Source organism: Engraulis encrasicolus, chromosome 17 (genome assembly GCF_034702125.1).
Source record: "Engraulis encrasicolus isolate BLACKSEA-1 chromosome 17, IST_EnEncr_1.0, whole genome shotgun sequence".
Lineage (NCBI taxonomy): Eukaryota > Metazoa > Chordata > Actinopteri > Clupeiformes > Engraulidae > Engraulis > Engraulis encrasicolus.
Window position 1 is genome coordinate 16,625,348 of NC_085873.1, and position 22,047 is coordinate 16,647,394.

Here is a 22,047-nt window from a genome sequence, read left to right on the forward strand (position 1 = left end):
TTTTTGTCCATATCCTGCAGTGTCCCTTTAATGAGACGTTCGGTTTGTTTCCCCCAAAAAGGGGCGTAACGCACATTCAAGAGCAAAGTACCCGGATGGCCGTTCATGCGTATACTGAGAGGTGTTGTGTGTGTGTGTGCCCCCCCCCCTGCAGAGTAGAGAGGGTGTGGTTACGCTCTCCGCCATGACCTCTGGGATACGGCGAAACTGGATCCAGGCCATCATGAAGAACGCACGGCCCACTGTAGGCCCTGACGTCACTCGGTGAGACCACAGCAGCAACACACACACACACACACACACACACACACACACACACACACACACACACACACACACACACACACACACACACACACACAATGTACTGTATGTTTACAAGGCCTTCGACTTGTATTATTATAATCCATTATAATCTCATGGCAGAATGCTAAACTGTGACCAGACCATATCTCGTGCTAATCCTAGCTGGTCAATAAAGAAACGATTTTGCACTCTGTTTTTCTTTTCATTGACACTAAAATGACCAAGAAGACATTGTTCACAGTTGTGAGAACCATCATTTCGTCCTTGTACACCCTTTTTTCTTAGTTAACTTATTTTAGTGAGAACATTTGGACCTCACATGTATAGCAACACACACACACACACAGACACACACACACACACACACACACACAGACACACACACACACACACACACACACAGTAGCTGTCCCTATGAGCCGTGTTCTTTTTTAATCTCTCACTGTCATTATCTCGTCCTTCCTTCCTCTCCTCTCCTCCTTTTTCCTCCTCTATGCACTCTTTCCTCTGCTAGGAAAAACATCTGTCTGAAGCTCTCTGTGCTCAAGCCCAGGTTGGAACTAACACTCCTTTCACACTCTGCCTGTGTGGTTGTGTTTGAGTATGTGTGTGCACGCTGAATATGGCTTAGGCTGAAGTGTTTGTGTCTTCTGTGTGCTCATCTGTCATGCTACCCAATAGAGCACAATAGCATTTATGTTTGAGTGAGGCTTTTCACTGCCTAGTTTCGCACACCTGGAGAATTCTAACTATCTGGAGATGAAATATCTGTCTGTCAGTCATGCTACTCAATAGAGCACAATATGATTTTCATTTGAGAGTAAGGCATTTCACTACCAGATATAATGACCTAATTTTATACACTTTGTTAGTTTTCTGGAGATCACACTTGGCCTTGCATGCATGTATGTGTGTCTAGGTGTGCGTGTTTGTGTTTGAGCTATGAGGATAAGAACGGGTGCATCCATGCGTGCAAGGATCGTAGGGGTGTGTTTGTGATGGTTTAGTGACCATTGTGTCTGCATTGTGTAGCGAGTCTGTAATGGTTTACCTTCTGCCTGCGTGCGTGTCATGCGTGTGTCTATGTGACTGTTTGTCTTGACGTGTGTGACGGGCGGCCTCCACTGCCAGCTGTCAGTTCTGTGAAGGCCGGGGGCCGACACGAGTGCATCAATCACTGCCACCCACTCACCACCTCCACCTCCACCTCCACCTCCAGCATGCCAGGAGCGGGGATATGGCTGGGCAGAGGGTTGTGGGCAGGGCCGGATTAACGCACAGGCTAGAGATGGCTGCAACCTAGGGGGCCCTACCAGACAGGGGGCCCTTGATTGGTCATAAGGGGAGAAAACTTTTGCTGAATTGCAGTACTGAAAAATGAATCTCTTGTCAATACTCCTCTCTATAATTGTCAGACTTAAGCAATGTCACAATTCGATCTATAAATAATGTAATTTTTGTCATGATCTTTTTCTGCTACCTGTAGCCTAGGGGCCCCAGGCCAGCCTAATCCTGCCCTGGTTGTGGGCCCTGGTATACCAGTGCAGAGACGGTGTATTATGGTCAGGGAAAGACGGAGAGGGGTTTGGCAACTTGAGAGTTGTGTGGGTTAGGATTGGGAAATGTCTGTGGTAGCTGAACTTGGTGTCAGGTAATTCGCCAACTGTGAAATCCTTGCAATTTCAGAGGGTTACCTCATGGTGTGTATTCTTGTACTGTCTGTGGCAAGAGCGGAGGTGTGCGCGTGCCCGCGTGCCCGCGTGCGTGCACAGGCTGCTTGTCTAATCTGCTGTCTGTCTTCAAGCTGTCTCTCTAGCCATGGAATGTGGGATATTTTTGGTCTTTCTCTGCCTCTCCTCTGCTCTCCTTCCTCTCTTCTTCCTGAGTCTGTCCTCCGCCGTCTTGTGAAGAGATGGTACAGTAACAGGAGATGGAAAAGCTGAGGCTGTATTGCTACACATGTTAAGGCGCACGCACGCACACACACACATGGCTTTACATGCCACAGAGTGTTGAGATGGCTTTGCACACATTCCCCTGATGAGCACATTCTCCTCTAACATACTTGCAACATACAGTACAGACATGTTTATACTGCTCACACACACAGACACAATTTGGCACACATTGACACATGCATTCATCATACACAGAGCCCTCCTCCAGCCAGAGTTTGACAGACACACACACACACACACACACACACACACACACACACACACACACACACACACACACACACACACACACACACACACACACACACACACAGGCTGACATTGACATAGGATTCAGTAGATTGTGCTCACGTCTCAGCTATGTGGCACAGGTGTGTGGCCTTTACTAAGCATGATGGCAGGCAGAGTAATGGAACAAGTCACACTCCTGTGTCCCTTAGTCTGCATGTCCCCCCCGTTCCATCTAGTCTGCCACCGGTGATGGAGAGCCCTATAGTATGCCATACTCATCCCATGATGTATGTGTCACCCCCCCCACCCCCCTCTGTGTCACCCCCACGCTTCCCTTGCCGTTAGGCCTGAGGAATCACAGGCCATCTTCGGTTGCACCATCTTAAAGGGGCTTTAATTACAGTATACTTGCACATTAGGTACAGTGGAATAACTGGTGTAATAACATGTAATAACATGTACTGTAGTTGCACTACAGTTATACTTACATCTACTTACATATACTTAATGTATAAGGGGGGCAGTCATGGCCTAGTGGTTAGAGAATTGGTCTTTCAATCTAGGGATTGCAGGTTCGAATCCCCCCTGACCTCTCCCTACATTTCCATCCATGGCTGAAGTGCCCTTGAGCAAGGCACCTAACCCCACATTGCTCCAGGGACTGTAACAAATACCCTGAAAAATAATAACAGCTGACGCTTTCATTTATTCAAAGCGACTTACAAAGTGCAATGTAATGTAATGTAATGTAATGTGTCCACATTCCATCATGAGAATAATGACCATAATGAACTATGAAGTGGTGTTAAAATACTTTGCCTCCCAGGAAGAATACATCACTTTGGCAAAGTGCTAAGGCCCAAGGCACCCTTGGTATGTAGATACACAAAATTACACATCGTTAGTACAATGTAATAACATGTACTACAGGTACTTGCATATTACAATGTACTTACACCTTACAGTAGGTACAGTGGAATAACTGGTGTAATTAAGCCCCTGTTAAAATAGTGTTACCAACACCCTCCATTTGCTCTGTGTCACCCCAGGTCTTTTTCGTTGTTACTAGAGTTTGTCTTTGTGATTTCTTTAATATCCCTGGATAGCTATTGCATATACAGCCATAGTGTTTCATGTAGGCCTTGCTGAGCCTACACCGTCATAGAACTAATAGAATAGAATGGCCCTGCAGGCCTCTTGTATTATTTCTATGCTACATTTTAAGATGTCGTGTTGTAGCTACTCAAACACTGTAAGGAAATGGTTTACAAAATCAATTTTAATGTGAAATGGTGGCCTTGTGGGGGGCACCCTCATTGTGTTTGTTGTGGCCTTATATTGTTCTGCATCTTCATCGTTTTGTTTTCCTGCAGTAGTTCTCTGCCGGACGACAAGGTGAAGGTTCGGGTGGCCCCTGACGTGACCTCGCAGCCGACCCCCACCCCTGTTGTCATCGCCTCCCACAGCACAGAGGTCAGATGCCATCAGCAGCAGCGGCAGCCTTGTGACCTCACCAGTACCCCCACCGCCTCGGGCGAACAACCGCAGCAGCGCAAGAGCCGCGTTCGCGACCGGCGGCGGGACGGGCGCTCCAAGACCTTCGACTGGTCCGAGTTCCAGCAGCAGCAGACGCCGCAAGAGAGGGAGGCGACGGGCAGAGTGTCGGAAGGCGGCGGTGAGGGGCGACCGCCGACGGTAGTCAGCTCCTCCTCCTCGACGTCCTCGTCCTCTTCCTCGTCCTCCTCTTCATCGTCCACGCCGGCCTCTTCGCCCACCTCCTCCCCCCAGACCTCCTCTTCGCTCTGCGCTCCTCCGGCCGACCAGAAGTCCAGCTTTGAGCCTCACGTTGCGCAGAGTCGGGTCAGCACGCAGACCCACACAACGCCATCCCCAGCCACAGCCCCAGCAGCAGTGTCGTCACCGCTCAGGGCGCAGGACGGGGAGCAAGAATCTGGACAGATGGAGGTGGACCACCACCACCACCATGCCAGGGGCCCCAGCCGAGACTCGCCCAAGTCCCCCAGCGTCCATGTGGAGATCGAGCAGCGCTGGCACCAGGTGGAGACCACGCCCCTGCGGGAGGAGAAACAGGTACCCATTTCCAACTCCTCTCCCGTCCCGGCCACGTCGCTGCCAGCCTCAACGCCACCCAGTGGAGAGAGGCTGCAACCGCAGGAGAGGGTCGTCTTGCTCGACAGAGAGGTCAGTTCCTAGAATTACACTTTAGAGTGTAAAGTGTGGTACTGTATAGTAAATAGCAGCCGCAATGTAGTTCTTGTGCATGTTCACATAACATGGGAATCCTTTTTATTGGCTGACTTTTTTAGTGAGCATGGCATGTGTTCAGGATCAGGCGATTCAGGAAGTTGTAATATTTGTACCAGGGTTTTTTGCCTTCTGATCAACTGTGACCTTTCCTGCAGATGGTTCAAAGTCCTCTCTGTATTCAGGTCTAGCATTGTGTACAGTTGTTTTCATCTTAGATCAGTGTTTCCCAACCAGGGGTACGTGTACCACTAGGGGTACGCGAGCACACTGCAGGGGGTACTTGGAAAAATGTAATTTTAACAAACATATGGAGCTTAGTTACATTGGGATGGAGAAAGCGATATAGAACTTGACTTAGGGGGTACTCATGGCACAATGAAAAGGCTTGGGGGTACACAAGACAAAAAAGGTTGGGAAACATTGTCTTAGATGGTTGAACATCACGTGTGTAAAGATGACATATGGAAGCAACATGAGGGGTGCAGAGTAACTGTAAAGATGTGTGTGTATCATACCACAGTGTGCCAGCTGCGAGGTCACGGGGCAGCCGTGGCCTGATGATTAAGGAGATGGACTTGAGATCAGAGGGTTGTAGGTTTGAATCCCACCCTTCCACACCATCTCACTCAATGATTCAGGTGCCCTTGAGCAAGGCACCTAGCCTCACTACTCTAGGGACTGTAACCAATACCCTGTACTTAATCAAAATAACAAAGTGCTTTGGGTTGAAAAGTCAGCTTAGTGTAATGTAATGTAATGTGTACCACAGGCATTTGGTGTGTAATGCAGTGCTGTACTGTTTGTGCTTGTGTGTTTCAGCTGGGGCAGACCCAGAAGGAGCTGGCCAAGCTCCAGGAGCAGAACATCCTCCTGCGAGAGCAGCTCCAGGACGCCCGGGGCAGGGAGCAGAGCGCACGAGAGGGCTACGTGCTTCAGGTCCGTATGCCCTGCTGGTGTAATATCTTGATCACCTGAGACATGTTGTCTATTAATAATATGATCAATACCAACAGTTAAGCAGAGTCCAAGACTATTTTTTTAAACGGTTTTGAAACTATTTTGTCTAAAGTGGGTCTATTGGGTCTTAAAAACTATTTATTGTCTATTTTTGTCCAAAGTATAATACTTGTTTCCATTTTACCTGAGGGAAATGTGTACAATGCTTTGTTCTTTTTTTTCTACTAGCATTTAAAAGGGATTTCTGCATGGGCGTTGTGTTTCTAGCATGTCTTTGCTCACTAACTGGTTGACGGAGCCTCATACTCTCTGGGCAATGATTTGGTCTGAACTAAAATACTAGTTTACTAAAAGGTACAAAGTGCTTCATACAGCAGGCAAGCTTTGGGCTGTGCTTTTTCCTTCTTGTCTTCCTTTGTCACTTCTTTCCTTCATGTCTGGTTTCAAGTCTTTGCATGCTCTTTGTACTTGTGTTATCTTCTGAGATCATTTGATTTTTGCATCAGTTTCTTGTATCCTTTGTTTGAGCTTTGTTTTTTTAAAACCCACTTTCTTCCTTGCTTGGCACTTGCGTGCCTTACATCCAGGGTGTGATTTGTCAAAATATCAGAAGGGGAAATACTTTTCAGATGTTAAGCAATATCAATGGAGTGGTTTTAAACTGAGAATAAAATCATGTAGAAGAATAGATATTAAAGGTGCACTGTGCAGGATGTGGCCAAAGTTGGTAATGCAACTATGCTGCTCATTGAAACTGTACTACCTCTTGCCAAATATGATCTTTTCATGAATATTTACAAAGTAATAAACTAATATTTACTAGTACTAGCCAAAGTACAGTCATTTTTGCAGCTAAAAATGTCTATTTCTGGTAATTCTGGTTTCTGGACCATGGGGAAGATCCCCTTTTTCATGTATGAAAAGTGCAATTTTCCCAGTCATAATGAATACTTATAATTTGACAATGGTGGTAAGTATTTCTGAAAAAGGTAACATTAGTGAATGGGTAACATGAATTCTGGAAATAAACAACTGAAAATCTTACACAGTGCACCTTTAAAACCATTCCCTCTTACAAATCACACCCTGCACACATCTATCATGTTCTCGTGTTTTTAAGTGTCATCAAACATCACTTCCTGTTGTAGTCACTCAGTTGATTTGTCTTAAATCATTTCATTCTCTCTTTTCCCCCCACAGTATTGTTTATCATTTGTTTGTCAATTTCCGTCACTTGATATTCTTTCCAATGTCACTCTGAAAAAGCACAGTGAAAAGCTTTGAGCCATGCACCAGTAAGTATTGCAATCCCAAGGGTTAAACCCCACCCACCCCAGAGATGTGGTGCTCTGTGACAGGAGTCACTGTGTTTCTAACTTGAGTTTCTTTTGCCAATCTTTTAAAGAATGCCACACCTCCACTGCTCACCGGCTCCTCGCCCACTCCCCCCGGAACTCAACGGAAGTCATGGCAACAGCGGCACAAAACCAATCAGAGCCTCCAAAGCGAACTGGAATCGCAGCGACGGAAGCAGGAACTGGCAAGCCAGCAGGTGCAGTGCCTGAGGCGGAGCTACAGCGAGGCCCAGGACGTGCTCGGGCAGCACGAGGCGGAGATCGAAGCCCTGCAGGCCAAGCTGACAGCGGCCATGACTGAGATCGTGGCCAGCGAGCAGGCGGTGGCCCGCATGCGTAGCGAGCTGAAGCTGGAGCAGACCCGCTACCGAGAGCGAGAGGAGGAGTGCGGCCGCAGCGAGGAGGCGCTGAGGGTGCAGCTGCGCGAGAGCGAGGGTCGGCTCCAGGAGGTAGAGGCACACCTGCTGGAGAGGAACCAGGCACTCCGGCAGCTGGAGCAGCAGCAGGCCCTGCAGAGGGACCACCAGCGGGAGGTGGTGCGCCTGCAGGAGCGCCTCACGGAGGTCACCGGCCGCCTCATCGCCACCGAGGAGGAACAGGCTTTGCGGGAGCAGAGGGAGAGGAAGGAGAGGCGCTCACTGGAGGAGAATCAGGAGAGGGAGCGGCAGCTACTTGTGCGGAAGCTGGCGGAGAGCGAAGAGAGGAAGACCGAGGTGGAGGAGAGACTGCAGGAGGCCCAGCAGCAGGTGGAGGACCTGGTGAGGGGAGGACGGGGTTACATGGGGGAGGCTGCGGAGGAGATGCAGTGCCTTCAAGAGCAGCTGTCTGTGCAGAGGGACGTTGCTGAATCGCTGCGGGAGAGTGTGCGGATGCTGGAGGAGGAGCGAGATCGGCTCACCTGTCGTTGCCAGGAGCTGCTGAACCAAATATCTGAGGCTGACCGAGAGGTGGGCAAACTCAAAGCCCGCCTCAAGACCGAAGAGACGGACTACTGCACCCTGGAGAGCTCTTACGAGAAAGTGTCTCAGGAGTTTCGGCACATTAGCTGCATCCTGAGAGAGAAGGAGGAGGAGGTGCGGCAGACCAAGGAGATCTACCAGCGGCTGGTGGAACGGAAGGAGCGCGACCTGAATGAGGCCCTCATCAAGATGGCTGCTCTCGGAAGCAGCCTGGAGGAAACTGAGCTCCGACTTCAGGAGAAGGAGCGGCAGCTTTTCCAGAAGAGGCAAGGAAGTGGGGTTGGGGAGGCGGAGCCCTGTCAGGCTGAAAAGGAGCTGCAGGCAAAGTTGGTGGTGGCGGAGGATCGCATCGCTGAGCTGGAGAGGCACCTGGATGCCCTGAGACTTGGGTTCGCTGACCTGAGGAGAGAGCAGCGCCGCCGGCACTCCCAGGAGGACCTCCTTGACATTACAGACCGGGAGGAGCAGGATGAGTCATTCTTGGCGTCGCCGTGTCTGACCCTGACCAGGTGCAGCTCGGAGACTGATGCTTCTATGGTCAAGCGTCAGAGGATTCGTTTCTCCAGCATCCAGTGTCAGCGGTATCTCCCTCCCGATGGACGGTCAGACCACTCGCCACAACCCAACACCTCCTCTGACTTGACTCAGCTGGACTCCTCGGACACAATCGCCCATTCAGAGACTGAGCACTCGGAAATGAGCTTTGCTTCCACAGACAGGACCTTTCAGTGCGGCAGTAGCGATCCAGAGAAGTTCATTTCCATTATTCAAGGTCTGGAAGCCAAGCTTCTGGCTACTGAAGAGAAGCTCCGAGAACTCACGCAGAAGCTGAACGAGCAGCAGGATCACTCGGAGCAGAAGGAGCAGCCGGATGGACCCACCCTGTCCCCCTGGGCCTCTCCTGACCGACTCTCTGGCAGTTCCCAGCATGAAGACCCAGACGGAAAGTCAGCCTCCAGTCCAGAGTCTGACTGCCGGGTCTCCTCAGTAGTGGCCAACACAGGTTACGAGAGAGCTCTGGCATGCGTGGAGTCCTGCAGGGAGCGAGTCAAGATGGTTCTCGGTACCCAGCAGCAACAGGGGTCTGTAGAAATGCAGCTGAACAATCTGTCGGAGATTGAGGAGGAGCTGGTCAAGGCCACAACCTTCATGAAAAAGGCCGCAATGGCTTGGGAGGAAGCTCGTCCTGTTTCAAAGGTTAGCAGCATGTGTGATCTATCTGATGAGGCTGTAGTCCGGAGCTTTTCCTTATCATTAGCTTTAGAGGCTGAGGTTTTGGAGAAGATGGCTTTCTCTCTGCAAAACTTAAACTCGGACCTTCTGCATAGCCTTAATGAGATAAGTGCAGAACTGTACAAAATCAAACAAAGTGATCAGAGTTTAACAATGACATTGTATGCCAACATGCTGACCCAAAAGCTCATGTCTGAGCTGGTCTTTTGGGCAGAAGTTGAAAAACTGGAGTCTCAGTCCTCTGAAGCTTCTCAGAGTCCGTCCCCAGGTATAGAGTCCCTGGAGAGCTGCAGTTTAGAGCAACGTCTCATTAACAGTGCCTGTGTCAAGTTTGAGTTAGCCTACTCACTGGAGAGCCTTAGAAGCTCCAACCATAGTCGGCTGGAGGACCTTCAGGAAGTTGCTGCCCATGCTGGCCAGGAGCTTCAGCAGAGAGCAAAGGCTGTGCGGGAGCTGGTCAGGTCCTCAGGTCTACAGTCTGCTATGCAGAGCCAAGAACTGGGCATCAGCGAGGATCCCACCCTCTCTGACATAACATCTCCGGAACTGGCTTCTTACTTGGAGCAAATTCAGATGGAGGAAGCTCAGGATGCTGCCGAAGAGATTGTGGACAGGCACATGGCCATGGAGATGACCTTATCTGGCGAGGATTCACTTGAGTCACCTCAGGAAGGTAGGGAAAGGCTTGCTGCCGAGCTGCAAAAGCAAGCGGCAATCATCCGCCATCTCTGCCAAGATATGGATGCACTTTGTAAGTCAGAGTCGGGCGGAAGGCTCCATGATCTTGCCGAGACTGTCCGTGCCTGCTGGGGTTGTGGAAGGAACAGCGAGGTATCAGTGGGAGCAGTGTGTATGCGCGAGGCCCTGCTCCAGGCTCAGGTTGCCTACACAGCCTGCAAGCTGCGAGGCGAACATCAGAAGGAACTGGAGCTCTGCTGCCAGGCCGGTCGCAACATGGAAGAACTTGTGAGGGAGCATGCCCTCAACATGACTGCCATCCACGAACAGTACCACACCTCCTTGCAGGAGGAGCGCAGAACCTACACCCAGACCATGGGCTCCTTGCAAGAGGAGAACCAGGCCTTGCGAGGGGAGGTGGCTCAGCGGCTGCAGGAGCTGCAGACCCAGCAGGAGCAGCTGGCTCATCTGGAGCAGGAGTTCCACCACGAGACTGAGGCGCTCCGCAGGCAGCAGCAGGAGGAGCTGCTTCAGGAGGAGGCCGGGCGGGCCCAGAGGGAGATGGTCCTGCTGGAGCGCACAGAGGAGAGCCAGAGGAAGCTGGAGTGCCTGTTGCAGGAGGTGGAGGGCTTGGAGGAGAGGCACGAGGAGCACGTGCGGAAACTGCAGCAGGAGTTCCAGAGCAAAATCCAGCAGCTGGAGCAGCACCATGAACAAGAGATCCTGAGGCTTCAGGCACACTATAGGCAGCAGAGTTACAAGGAGGAGGAAGAGAGCCAGGAGGCCGCCGCACCTGAGGAGGCTTGTCCTATGGAAGAGGGGGAGGAGCCAGAGGAGAATCTTAGCAGGGACTCCATGACCGTCCTGAGGGGACGGGTCCTGGAACTGGAGTCGAAGATGAACAGCATGAGGGATGAGCTGGAGGGCAAACAACTGGAAGGCGACGTCGCAGGGCTGAAGGAGAAATACCAGCGTGACTTTGACAGCCTGAAGGTTCCTCTTGCTTTATTTTCCTCTCTTTTTCATTTCACTATACCCCTCAGCAGAGAGCACCCTTCACCTTAGTGTTCATGGACAGTAGTTGACATAACTTGACATAATGGTAACTTTTTGGAAACTTTGTTTGCCTTCTATAGTAGAATTGGATTTTTGATAGCCCAAACCCCTCCTTTCTTGGTGTTCAATAACCCAGTGTGACAATTACTCTGTTACTCTTTTTTACAGAAGAAGTTCATTTATACCGTATATATATTATGTATGCTGGCTGATATACAGTATAACCTACTTTCTGTGAATTATGCCAAGATATAGGTATGAGTAGTCATAATGTTTGACTGGGAAATATTGGACACTGATTACGTGATACTTGCCATGATCTACTCCAAGTCTGGCATAGATCCAAACAAATTTTCCAAAAACAAAGATCTGACATGTTCCAAAAGGCAGAGAGGTGCAGTCTGTGATTTGTTAACATAAAGACGAAACTACAATTATATTGAAGCAGTTAACATACAATTGATGCAAGAACTTAGTATCAGAAGCCAATCAATAATACCACATTTACTCAGCTGTTGCTCTTTGCCTTTCAAACACTCATTTAGAGTTTTTCTACGTTTTGCATACACAAGTGATGTTTTGTAAAAATTAGAAGACTTTTTCTTCTTATTTCGTTACAAATAAGCTATATTTATGATCAAGGTTTAGGTTGGTCAAGAGTAGCATACTAGGATGCAGGCAAGTGCAGCTGTTTTGAGACTAGGAGTAGAATTTCACTCAGGTTGTAATCGGTTGGCCATAAACCGTATAGAGAGTGGAACGTTTCTTAAAAAGGAACAAATGGCATGATTTCTTTACAACTGTCCAAAAGTTTACATTTTACTACTTTCTTTGGGGTTACTAGGCCAATGAGAACCCATGGCTTGTGTATGCTTAATATAGAATCCCTGTTCCCATATGCTGTAAGAAAACGCACCATCCATCTTTATATTTTGAAGCTGGATCAGTGTGTTGCTTTCAGTTCAATGTGGTGTCATCACTTTGTCCCCCATGTTCTACTTCACTCAAATGGGACACTTCTGGGGCACACTTTATTTTACCGTCACTCTTAACATCAGCACCGTGGCAGAAGACGTACTTACACAGCACCATGTAGTTAGGGTTGGCGTGGATTATGTACACTGCACAGTGTAGTGTGTAAGTGCATATTGTTACATGTTGACTAGTGCTGGGTGATATGGGATAAAAACATATCACAATATGGTGGATTCATTTATATCACGATAGTGATAGATATCAATCATATTCCACAATTACGCATGTTTTCAGTAATTCTCTTTATTTTCTCTTACAGTAGTTGTGTCAAATCACAAAACCAAGTTTCTTTAAATTCATATTACTGTAAAAAGAATACATTTGTTTTAGAGTGTGCATTGTGACTACACAAAATGATATTAAATTAGCTGTAATAATGGATAAACTTATTAAGAAACTATAAGAGTCCATCGTGCCCTTTTTCCTCTATCACAGTAACAATATATATCGTCATATCGCCCAGCCGTAAAGGGGACACAAAACAAATCTCACCCACTTCGAGTCCTATCACTGTCATAGCAGTGTCATAGCAAGTTTTTCTAGGACATGTTTCTCTTCTCTGGGTCCCTCCTGTCATCACACCCTCTGACTTGCACCTTATTAGTCACTAACCCCTGGCCTGCATGCTACACTCATATTACACTCATACTACACACTACTCTGCCCCCTTCATCCATACTACACACTACTCTGCCCCCTTCATCCATACTACACACTACTCTGCCCCCTTCATTCTGTGTGCTGGTGCACTGGAGTGTTGTTTTCTGCTTGAAAGTGTGAACAATGGCTTGTGTGTGGTGGTGGTGGTGGTGGTGGTGGTGGTGGCGTGCGTGTGTGTGTGCATGTGTGTGTATGTGTGCGTGCGTATGCGTCCGTGTGTGTGTGCGACTGCATTTCTTCTTTTGTTGCTGATGTGTGCTGCCCTCTATAGGCCACGTGTGAGCGTGGCTTTGCTGCGATGGAGGAGACGCACCAGAAGGTGATTGAGGACCTGCAGCGGCAGCACCAGCGGGAGGTCAGCAAGCTACTGGAGGAGCGCGAGAGGCTACTGGCCGAGGAAACCGCCGCCACCATCTCCGGTCAGTTGCCGTCAAATCATTTCACATCTCTCCAAGTTAACACTTACTTGTCTCATGTAGAGAAGACATTGGAGCAGCACAGATGCGATTCTTTACTTCTTTTAATTCAGTGCACTACATGGGGACTTGGACTAATGTTTTTCGATGGGACATCTCAATGTCCATTTTAAATTAATTTCAAGTAATTGTATATACATAGCGTATATTTAATGAAGAAAAAGAGCCATTGAGCATAATAATGCCTTTTGCAAGAGCACCGTGGCCAAGAGGCAAACAACATGATTCTTTAAACGACATATAGTTGACCCAAAAGTGTTTCACAAATAAATGCAGTTTATGAAAGGTCGCAAAATAGAAGTAGATGACCCAACTTAAAAAGAAGGCTTGTCCGTCTGAATGTCTTGTCTGCACGGAAGTAGGTAGGAAGTTGGCATTCTCCGGCTCGGCAGTGGTAGTAGGAAATGTAAGTGGGGAAAACGCAGACAATGACATGATGGGAAACATCCCTATACCATTAGGCAGCAGAAAAAAATCAGGCACAGTGTTCCCAGGACTAGCGGACTAGCTAAGATTAGCCTGCACAGAAAGTAAAACGGAAGGGTCAAATGTGTGCATGTGTTGGCCTCACAACACATTGATTGCTATTGTGGTTGCTATTAATTATTTGTTGATGGCCTAGTTTACACAATGTTTTTTTATTTCCGAATTAATAATGCAGAATTATATTGTTCCGTCGCGTTTACATTGCACTTTCATTTAATTCTGAATTATGACGTATTTACATTATGTTTTCAGAGTGGTATTTGGTTTTATTCTGCATTAAATTGAGTGAATTCTGGCCTTGCCGTGGCCAACCAGAGGGGCACTCGTCTGCCATGCGGCCGGCCCGGGTTCGTTTTCCGGCCCGGGTCATTTGCCGGCCCCTCCCCATCTCTCTCCCCATTTGCTTCCTGTCCACCTCACAAGCTGTCCTGTTGTCAATAAAGTCGTAAAAAGACCAAAAATAATCTTTAAAATTGATTGAATTCTGAATTAAATGTCGCATGTAAACGAGGCCAATGACGACGATGCTCTTTGCTTTTCTGCGTAGCCATTGAGGCGATGAAGAATGCCCACCGCGAGGAGCTGGAGAAGAGCCAGCGCGCCCAGCTGAGCGGCGTCAGTGATGACATCGATGAGCTGCGCATACAATACGAGTGAGTCACACCATGTGTTATGTTGCCAGTTATGTTGCCATTTTCAGGACTAGTTGGTCAAAAGAGCAAAGTGAAAAAAACACAACTAATTGCTGAGATAAACTGAGTGTCCAGTTAGGATAAAATAGATTGTCCAATTTGAGGTATGAAGTGTGCACATCTGTGTGTTTGTGTTGGTGCATGTGTCTGTTTGTTTGCCTGTGTGTTCCTGGTGTGTGTTTGTAGCGAGGAGCTGCAGTCCATCCACCGGGAGCTGGAGGTGTTATCGGAGCAGTACTCCCAGAAGTGCCTGGAGAACGCCCACCTGGCCCAGGCTCTGCAGGCGGAGAGGCAGGCCCTGCAGCAGTGCCAGAGGGAGAACCAGGAGCTCCAGACACACAACCAGGTCAGACACACACATCTACATATTGCACCCAAGACAGACACTAAACCAGGTATGCACACACATCCACATACTGTACCTACTGTAAGACAGACACACAACCAGGTATGCACGCACATCTACAGTACTTACTGCACCCAAGACAGAGACACAACCAGGTATGCACACTATTAGGAAGCCAAAGACCTCCCTTTAAATCCTAACAAACATGAATGCAATAACGTGGTAGTATGAGAGTGCGAAAACTAAATGTTTGATGGAATGTGCGTCGGACGCCTCATACCTTTTGTCTTGGACCCACGATGCGTGCGATCGCATGTCTGACCAGCTTGGTCTCCAGAGCCTTTCTCCAGCTGACTGTCCTCCAATCATGCTGTAGTTGGGAAAAATCCCCGAAATGAATAAAGTAATAGTAAACTCCTGATGTACTATCCACCAGACAAGGTCAAGCCGTGCCCTCATGTGGTGTGGATGTGTTGGTGTGAGCACAACCTTTTCATTGCTAATGAATTCTTGAATTCACAAGTACATGACAATAAAAATCGTGTATCTTGTTCATATACACACAGTCAGGTACTGTATGCACACACATCTTCCAATACATACATATGCATAGCTGCACAAAGCATCAGCCAGTACAGTACATTTATAATGTGGTTTGAGGTTCACACACACACACACACACACACACACACACACACACACACACACACACACACACACACACACACACACACACACACACACACACACACACACAGGAGTGTCGTTCAGGCAAAGTGTGACAGTCACCAGGGCCCCATGTATATAGGGGGCCCACACACAGTCTGATTTATGAAGATATATGGCTGGGGGGTCCATTGGAGCCCATCGTACATAGGGCCCAAAATGTTCTGCTATGCCCCTGCACGCACGCACACACACACACACACACACACACACACACACGCGCGCGCGCTTGCTGTGATTTACTTTGAGTTATTTGTATATGTTTGCGTGTTGCAGGAGCTGAATAACCGACTAGCTGAGGAGATCACACGTATGAGGTCATGTTTCAGTGGAGAGATGGCCACCTCTCCTCTCACACAGGGGAAGGACCTGTATGAACTAGAGGTACACACACACATACTTTTAACTAGAGTACTTAAATAAAATAGCTTTTCCATAGGCCATATACGTGAATGTCTAATGACCTAAAATAACTGGACTTTTTTATTGGCGTTCCACAGGTGCTGTTGCGCATTAAAGAGTCTGAGATACAGTACCTCAAACAGGAGATCAGCTCTCTAAAGGACGAGCTACAGACCGCTTTACGGGTACGACCAACACTATACAACAGCTGTCATGTGCGTCCTTCCCAGTCCATAGACAAGTCCGCAGACCCAAACAGTCACTTCATCAGCCAGCCGAGCGCTTGCTTTGAGGAATACTTTTTCTAAGTATTAAACGTGAATGTGCGTATAATTTTCTTCTCAGTATGTTAATTCATATTTAACCGATTCTTGCATTGGTGTCCAATGTGCAGGACAAGAAGTATGCATCGGACAAGTACAAAGGCATCTACACGGAGCTGAGCATAGTGAAGGCCAAAGCCGATTGTGACATCGGCAAGCTCCGGGAGAAACTATTGGCTGCCACAGAGGCCCTCGGGGAGCGTGCCGCTGATGGCTCAGCCGTCGGCGCTGGCTACGGTACGTTTAATAATTAGCTTTTTTTCCGTTGCATCATTTTTTGTAAGCATGCATCGTATTGAACTATATTCTGTATTGTATGAAATGCTGAGGTAAGATGATTGCCTTAACACGGCGAGCTACTAAATTGACTAGCAGCAGGATTAATAAATATTATATTCGCTAAAATGGCAATAGCAAGAAAAGCTGTTTGATTAAGTTTTTGAGTTACTCCAATTCCATGCTTATTGGATGATGGGCGTATATGATTGTTGACCACTCAGAACTTAGATCCCCACATAATGGATAAGCAACATTAGATGTGGAATTCCTCAGATCTTAAAGGCCAACTTCCGATAAAACACAGTTTTACTCACTCCTTTTGAAGATTGAACGGCCACCCCAAGTTAAACTCACTTGCAAGGCTCTCATAGCGGTGCGTCACCTCGCCTGGCTGTGTTTCCCAATTGACATAAATAATGCAGAGAAACGAGCGAATCACAAAAGCCTTTCTGTGTTTCGTCACGTCGAAAGAAGGCGTTGGCCACAAAGGTTTATGTCGACCCATTTTTCTAAAAACATGTCGAGTAATTTTTTTCTGCTTGATTTCAATACAAGCAACGTCTGGTGGCCCGAAATCTAGCTTAGCTTAGCTATCAGCTGGTTGCTACTCTCAGGTACACACACAGCACAAAGCCTCATCCATAGAGCAAGCCCACTCTGGTTGCTCCGTGCCTGCAGCTCGCCTAGGGGTCGCTGTCGAAAGAGCACAGCCCTGAATGGAGCATGCACGCCTCCGTTGACGCCCCTATAGTGCAGTACCACCCGGGGAAGTGGCGACTCTGTTTCCCATTACATTCTCTCCAAGAACAGGAGGACTGAGCCAATCAGAGACGCATTTCCACGAGAGCTGGAAGAGTGAGCCAATCAGAGACGCATTTCCATGAGAAACACAGAACACCCTCTCGTTTCTCCACAAGCCACCTTGCTGGCTTGCAAAAACGACTTGAAACAAAGCAACCAGAGCGTTTTTTAAAACAGGACCAACGCGTAACACACTCAATAACAATGGGGAACACAGCAATATTAATCAAATGACGTTGAGAGGCCATCTTTAAATAACGTGGGCGAGATGAATTATCACAAAAAACATAATGATGTTTTTTTAATGTCTTTTTGCAATGTTGCATTTGTGGAATTAGTTGCAAACATACCTTTTGAAGGATTTCTTTCAGTAGAGGGAAAAGTAATGGCAAGGGATGTGTATAAAATGGCCAGGATGAAATGTCATCAGTTATCCTGAGTGCATGTGTCTTTGGTGCAGATATTATGAAATCAAAGAGCACCCCCGATTTCCTGAAGAACGAACGCTCTCGCCAGTCCAGAGGGGTTAGGTCCAAGGTGAGTAAATATGTCATTTGCAATAAATCCTGTATGTGCGCGCGTGTGTGTGTGTGTGTGTGTGTGTGTGTGTGTGTGTGTGTGTGTGTGTGTGTACATGTTTCTAGCGGTATGAGTCGACTATTATGTGCGTACATGTGTTGAGGTATGACTATCGTGCGTTTTCTCCTGTATTATATCTTTGTTAGTCGGTCAGTGAGGCATCTGTCTGAGGTTGTCTGTGAGGTTGTAGCGTGTTGTCTAAGAGTGCCTCTTGTGTTCTCCGTGTGTCTGTCAGTCGGTCAGTGAGGTGGAAGCGTGGGAGAGCTGACGCCCTCCTCTCATGTAGGTACACGCACAGTACAAGGAAGCCCTCAAGTGCATGCTGCATGAACTTTGACCTTTCACCTGCCGCTCGCATGATGTGCACTGGGGTCAACTTACCACGGCGCTGCTGGGATCTCCTCTTCTCCATGCGTCATTAGAAAGAGTGTGTGTGTGTTTGCGTGCGTGTGCCCATTTGTCTGTGATGTACCACGTCAAACCTGATCCATTGTTTTTAGTCCTTTGTGTGTAATTTCCCTCTCGCCTAACATGGGTCTTAAAGGGCATTTGCATATATGTGATATTCTTTAACATACCACTTTGTGTGTACTTTGTGCGTTTGTGTCATATACGTACATGTATTGGTTTGTCTCATCGGTGTGTTTTGTGTATTTGTGTCATTTGTATGTATTGGTTTGGTCCTGTTATCGTTTAATGGATAAGGTGGCCTTTCTCTTATTGGTTTTGGCATGAATTAACAGCATGCTGAGCAGGTGTATTTTTTACAGTTGGCTTTTATTGCTGAAACTCTAACTCTAACTCTCTCTGTCTCTGTCTCTCTCTCTTTCTCTCTCTCTCTCCCTCTCTCTCTCTCTCTCCCTCTCTTTCTTTCTTTCTTTCTTTCTTTCTTTCTTTCTCTCTCTCTCTCTCTCTCTGTCTCTGTCTCTCTCTCTTTCTCTCTCTCTCTCTCTCTCTCTCTCTCTCTCTCTCTCTCTCTCTCCATCTCTTTTTGTCCCTTTCAGAGCCTTAAAGAAGGGCTGACTGTACAGGAGAGAATGAAGCTGTTTGAATCAAAAGATTCCAGGAAGATCTGATCCTGCAACTTGCATACGGGCCTGTGCTGCGCTCTCACCTGTACTCATGCACAGACATACAGTAACAGTTATCCACCCCCACACAGGCTTATTAGCTCAAACAGTATCTTAAGTATGGACTCGCCCCCTGGAAGATGGGACTACTTCATCCTTTTTGTATGCATGAGCATCTGATCTTCTTCAACACTTTGTGCTGGCATTCGAGGTAAAGGTGTGTGTGTGAGCGTGTGTGCGCGTGTGTGTGTGTTTAAAATGTATCTTACTTGTACGTATGTCTCATTAACAGATTGATTTATTAATTGGCTTGTTTTATGTGTGCATGTTTGAACGAGGGTGTGTGAGCGTGAGTGGACAGTGGTGTGTACGTGTTGGCAAGGCATGGGGTGTTTGACGGAGGCATTTTAACCCTTCATTTGCCTTTGGCCCACTCCCTTGTCAACAGGTTTGTTTGAGATAGGTGTGCCATTTTATTTATCCTATATAAAGAAATTAAAGAAGATTTTAAATAGTTTATTTATACATAGAGAGAGAGAGAGACTAATAGAAATTCTACTGTCGTTATATCCTGCTCTCACATTGTGACCATGTGCTGGTTTTAAAAGTGATAAAAAGTGCTTTTGTGTACATGTGTAGGAGAGTTGTAATTTTTTTGCCAATGGTGTTTGTGTGCGTGCGTGTATACAAATGAGTGGTGTTGTTGTGTGTGACTGACAGGGTTGGCGCTCTCTGGTCTACTGGAACCGAATGGACTCATACATAATGTGATTCATTTGCAAATTTGCTATGTATAATTATTATTATGATGATGATTATTATTGTTATTATTATGAAAATGTTTGATAATTGTGGGCTTTTTTGTATGGACTGTCTTTGTGAATGGCTAAGATGATGCTGAGTTATCATATTGTCCTCAGTTTTGTTACACCCAAACAAACCCCCCACCTCTCCTTACTCCTTCCCCCTTCCCCCTCTCATGCTGGTCAGGCTGGCAGAGGGCAGTGCAACCTAACCTGACATGCCCCCCCCTCCAGCGCAGCACCTCCCCCCAGTACAGTATTCCCCAATGTGTAGATAATAAGCTAGGTTTCGCTGTAATGCTTTTGCAGAGATGTGCGGGGAGAGGGAGGTGGGGGAGAGGAAGGTCTCCATTCACTGACCCTGCGGTTGAACCCCAGGATCCCTCTCCCTCCCTCCCTCCCACTCTCGCCAATCAAGCTACGTCAATAGCATGAGGTTCACTGGCATTTTGTGCTGGTTGTTTTTTTAGCATAGTTCTGGCTCAGGGTGTTGCTTCTTTTAATATTTCCTGCTTCTCCGTCTTGGTTTATAAGAGGAGGAGGGTGCATTCAAACATTCAAATCTTTACGCTCATCATGGCTTCCACCAGCATCATCATACTGTAACACTTCACAGCACTCTTTGCCTTGTAAATAAGTGGCTCTTAAAATGTACCCGAAAAACAAGGTTTTACTTTGTTTTCGTTCCATGTCCTCTCCTTGCCTATCTGCTCTTTTATGTTTATGGATATTTTTTATTTTGGTTTTGAATGTAATATGTCCTCAATAAATGAACTATTTCTGAGTTTGGGCTTGTGTGCTTTGTTTTGTGGTGAGTTTCGGTAAAAATGTGTGGATGTACACTGCATTAGATAAAAGAAATGTGCTTATTGAGTCCATAAACTTGAATCTTTTATGATTTCTCTTGTTAACTGTTACCACAGGTCTCAGGTAAAGTTATGCCATAAAATGAAGTTGCAATGAACAATTTACTGAAATGGCCATGTAAATAACAGTGCCTTAGCGCCATCAACCAACAAGTTGGGCCTTGTATGGAAACTTTTTTCACAATACAAATCTGGTGAAGAAATGACTGGTAACATTGGGCAAATCCTTACAACATGTACTAATACTGACTTAACATGGATAAAGTGCACATGTACAGAATTCCATGTGAAACTGGACATTCCACTTGAATCAGCATGAACCTGCTTATATATGGATGGATGCATTTGAAAGTTTAGGTGCAAATCTATCTTTTCAGATTTTCACTTTCACAAAGAGTCTGAACCCAACTCAAGCCAACTTAAACATTTTTTTCTGTCCACCGTGAATGGATTTGTGAAATGTATGCATGCATGAAAAGTTGAATGTTTGGATCCTCATGTTGGCAAAGCTTGTCTGTTTTAGTCAGGCTACAGGGTGTTGCCAGAATTGAATTGAAAAGTTAATTACAGACTCAGAATTACAGAACATTACATCCCCCCCCCCATAAATCTATACATAAAATTCTTCAACAGGGCATGGAAAGTGAGGACATTACCATTTACAAATACAGTGCCAGCGCTTGTCCATCTTGGGAGCTTAAAGGTGCACTGTGTAGAATGCAACTGCAACTAGGCCTATGTACGTCCTATGCAACTAAAACTATGCTGTTCATCGAAACTACTGTCTTTTGCCAAATTTGATATTTTCATGAATGTTTACTAACCAATATTTACTATAAACAAAGTACGGTGGCCTGTGTTTTGCAGCTAAAAACTTCATGTAGGCTAGGCCTAGATGATGCAGTTATAGCCTATATTGGCCTATAACTTGTAAAAGTGTGGGCTAATTTTAATGTTAACCACCTCACCATTTATCAGTTTTCATACCTTGATACCAAACTTGTCTTGTCTTCAGGAGTAATGTTTCGTTTTCAAAATAAAATTAAACCGGGAATCAATTGGAAACATGAGAGCCACCAAAGTCGGCTGTGACATCCCGAAATGACGCGCGGTACAGCGGCTGACCGACAGACCAAGAATATGATAGGCTATTCTGATGTTTTGCCTAGGATCAAATGCAGCGTGCGGTTGTTTGACACTGGGACTGCATCCCAATATGTGACCTTGCCTCCTCCACTTGAGCTTGTCTCCTCGGCCCGCCTCCTGGCCCCTCCTCCGTGGAGAAAACGATAAAGTTTCCCAGCTGTCAGCCTCGCCACAACAACTTTTGAGGGACTTTTTCATTCACCATAACAATTGCAAACGAGAAAAAGACTCCACAATTGAGCTTTTGCAAGATATTGAAATATAATGCTGTTGTCAGTGATATCATGACGAGAAGCGAGTGGAGGAGCGAAGTGGAGGAGGCAAGGTCCCATATTAAGATGCACTCTGTAATTTCT

General features: G+C 46.8%; 1 protein-coding gene across 4 annotated transcripts in view; it reads left to right on the top strand.

The window, feature by feature from the left end:
• Window positions 1-20,463, top strand: part of si:ch73-103b11.2 (protein lava lamp) — a 72,155-nt gene extending 51,692 nt beyond the window's left edge. Inside the window, exons 15-28 of one of the 4 annotated variants that reach the window (XM_063221876.1) lie at window positions 155-264; window positions 821-859; window positions 3,869-4,697; window positions 5,583-5,699; window positions 7,126-10,938; window positions 12,968-13,115; window positions 14,206-14,311; window positions 14,537-14,696; window positions 15,699-15,806; window positions 15,923-16,009; window positions 16,219-16,384; window positions 17,688-17,764; window positions 18,042-18,088; window positions 18,811-20,463. In XM_063221876.1, coding sequence (XP_063077946.1) covers window positions 155-264; window positions 821-859; window positions 3,869-4,697; window positions 5,583-5,699; window positions 7,126-10,938; window positions 12,968-13,115; window positions 14,206-14,311; window positions 14,537-14,696; window positions 15,699-15,806; window positions 15,923-16,009; window positions 16,219-16,384; window positions 17,688-17,764; window positions 18,042-18,074 — 5,793 coding nt within the window. In that variant the 3' untranslated portion in view covers window positions 18,075-18,088; window positions 18,811-20,463. The remainder of the gene's footprint in view (window positions 1-154; window positions 265-820; window positions 860-3,868; window positions 4,698-5,582; window positions 5,700-7,125; window positions 10,939-12,967; window positions 13,116-14,205; window positions 14,312-14,536; window positions 14,697-15,698; window positions 15,807-15,922; window positions 16,010-16,218; window positions 16,385-17,687; window positions 17,765-18,041; window positions 18,089-18,810) is intronic. The other 3 variants (XM_063221879.1, XM_063221875.1, XM_063221877.1) reach the window with 3 other exon arrangements.
• Window positions 20,464-22,047: the final 1,584 nt, after the last annotated feature.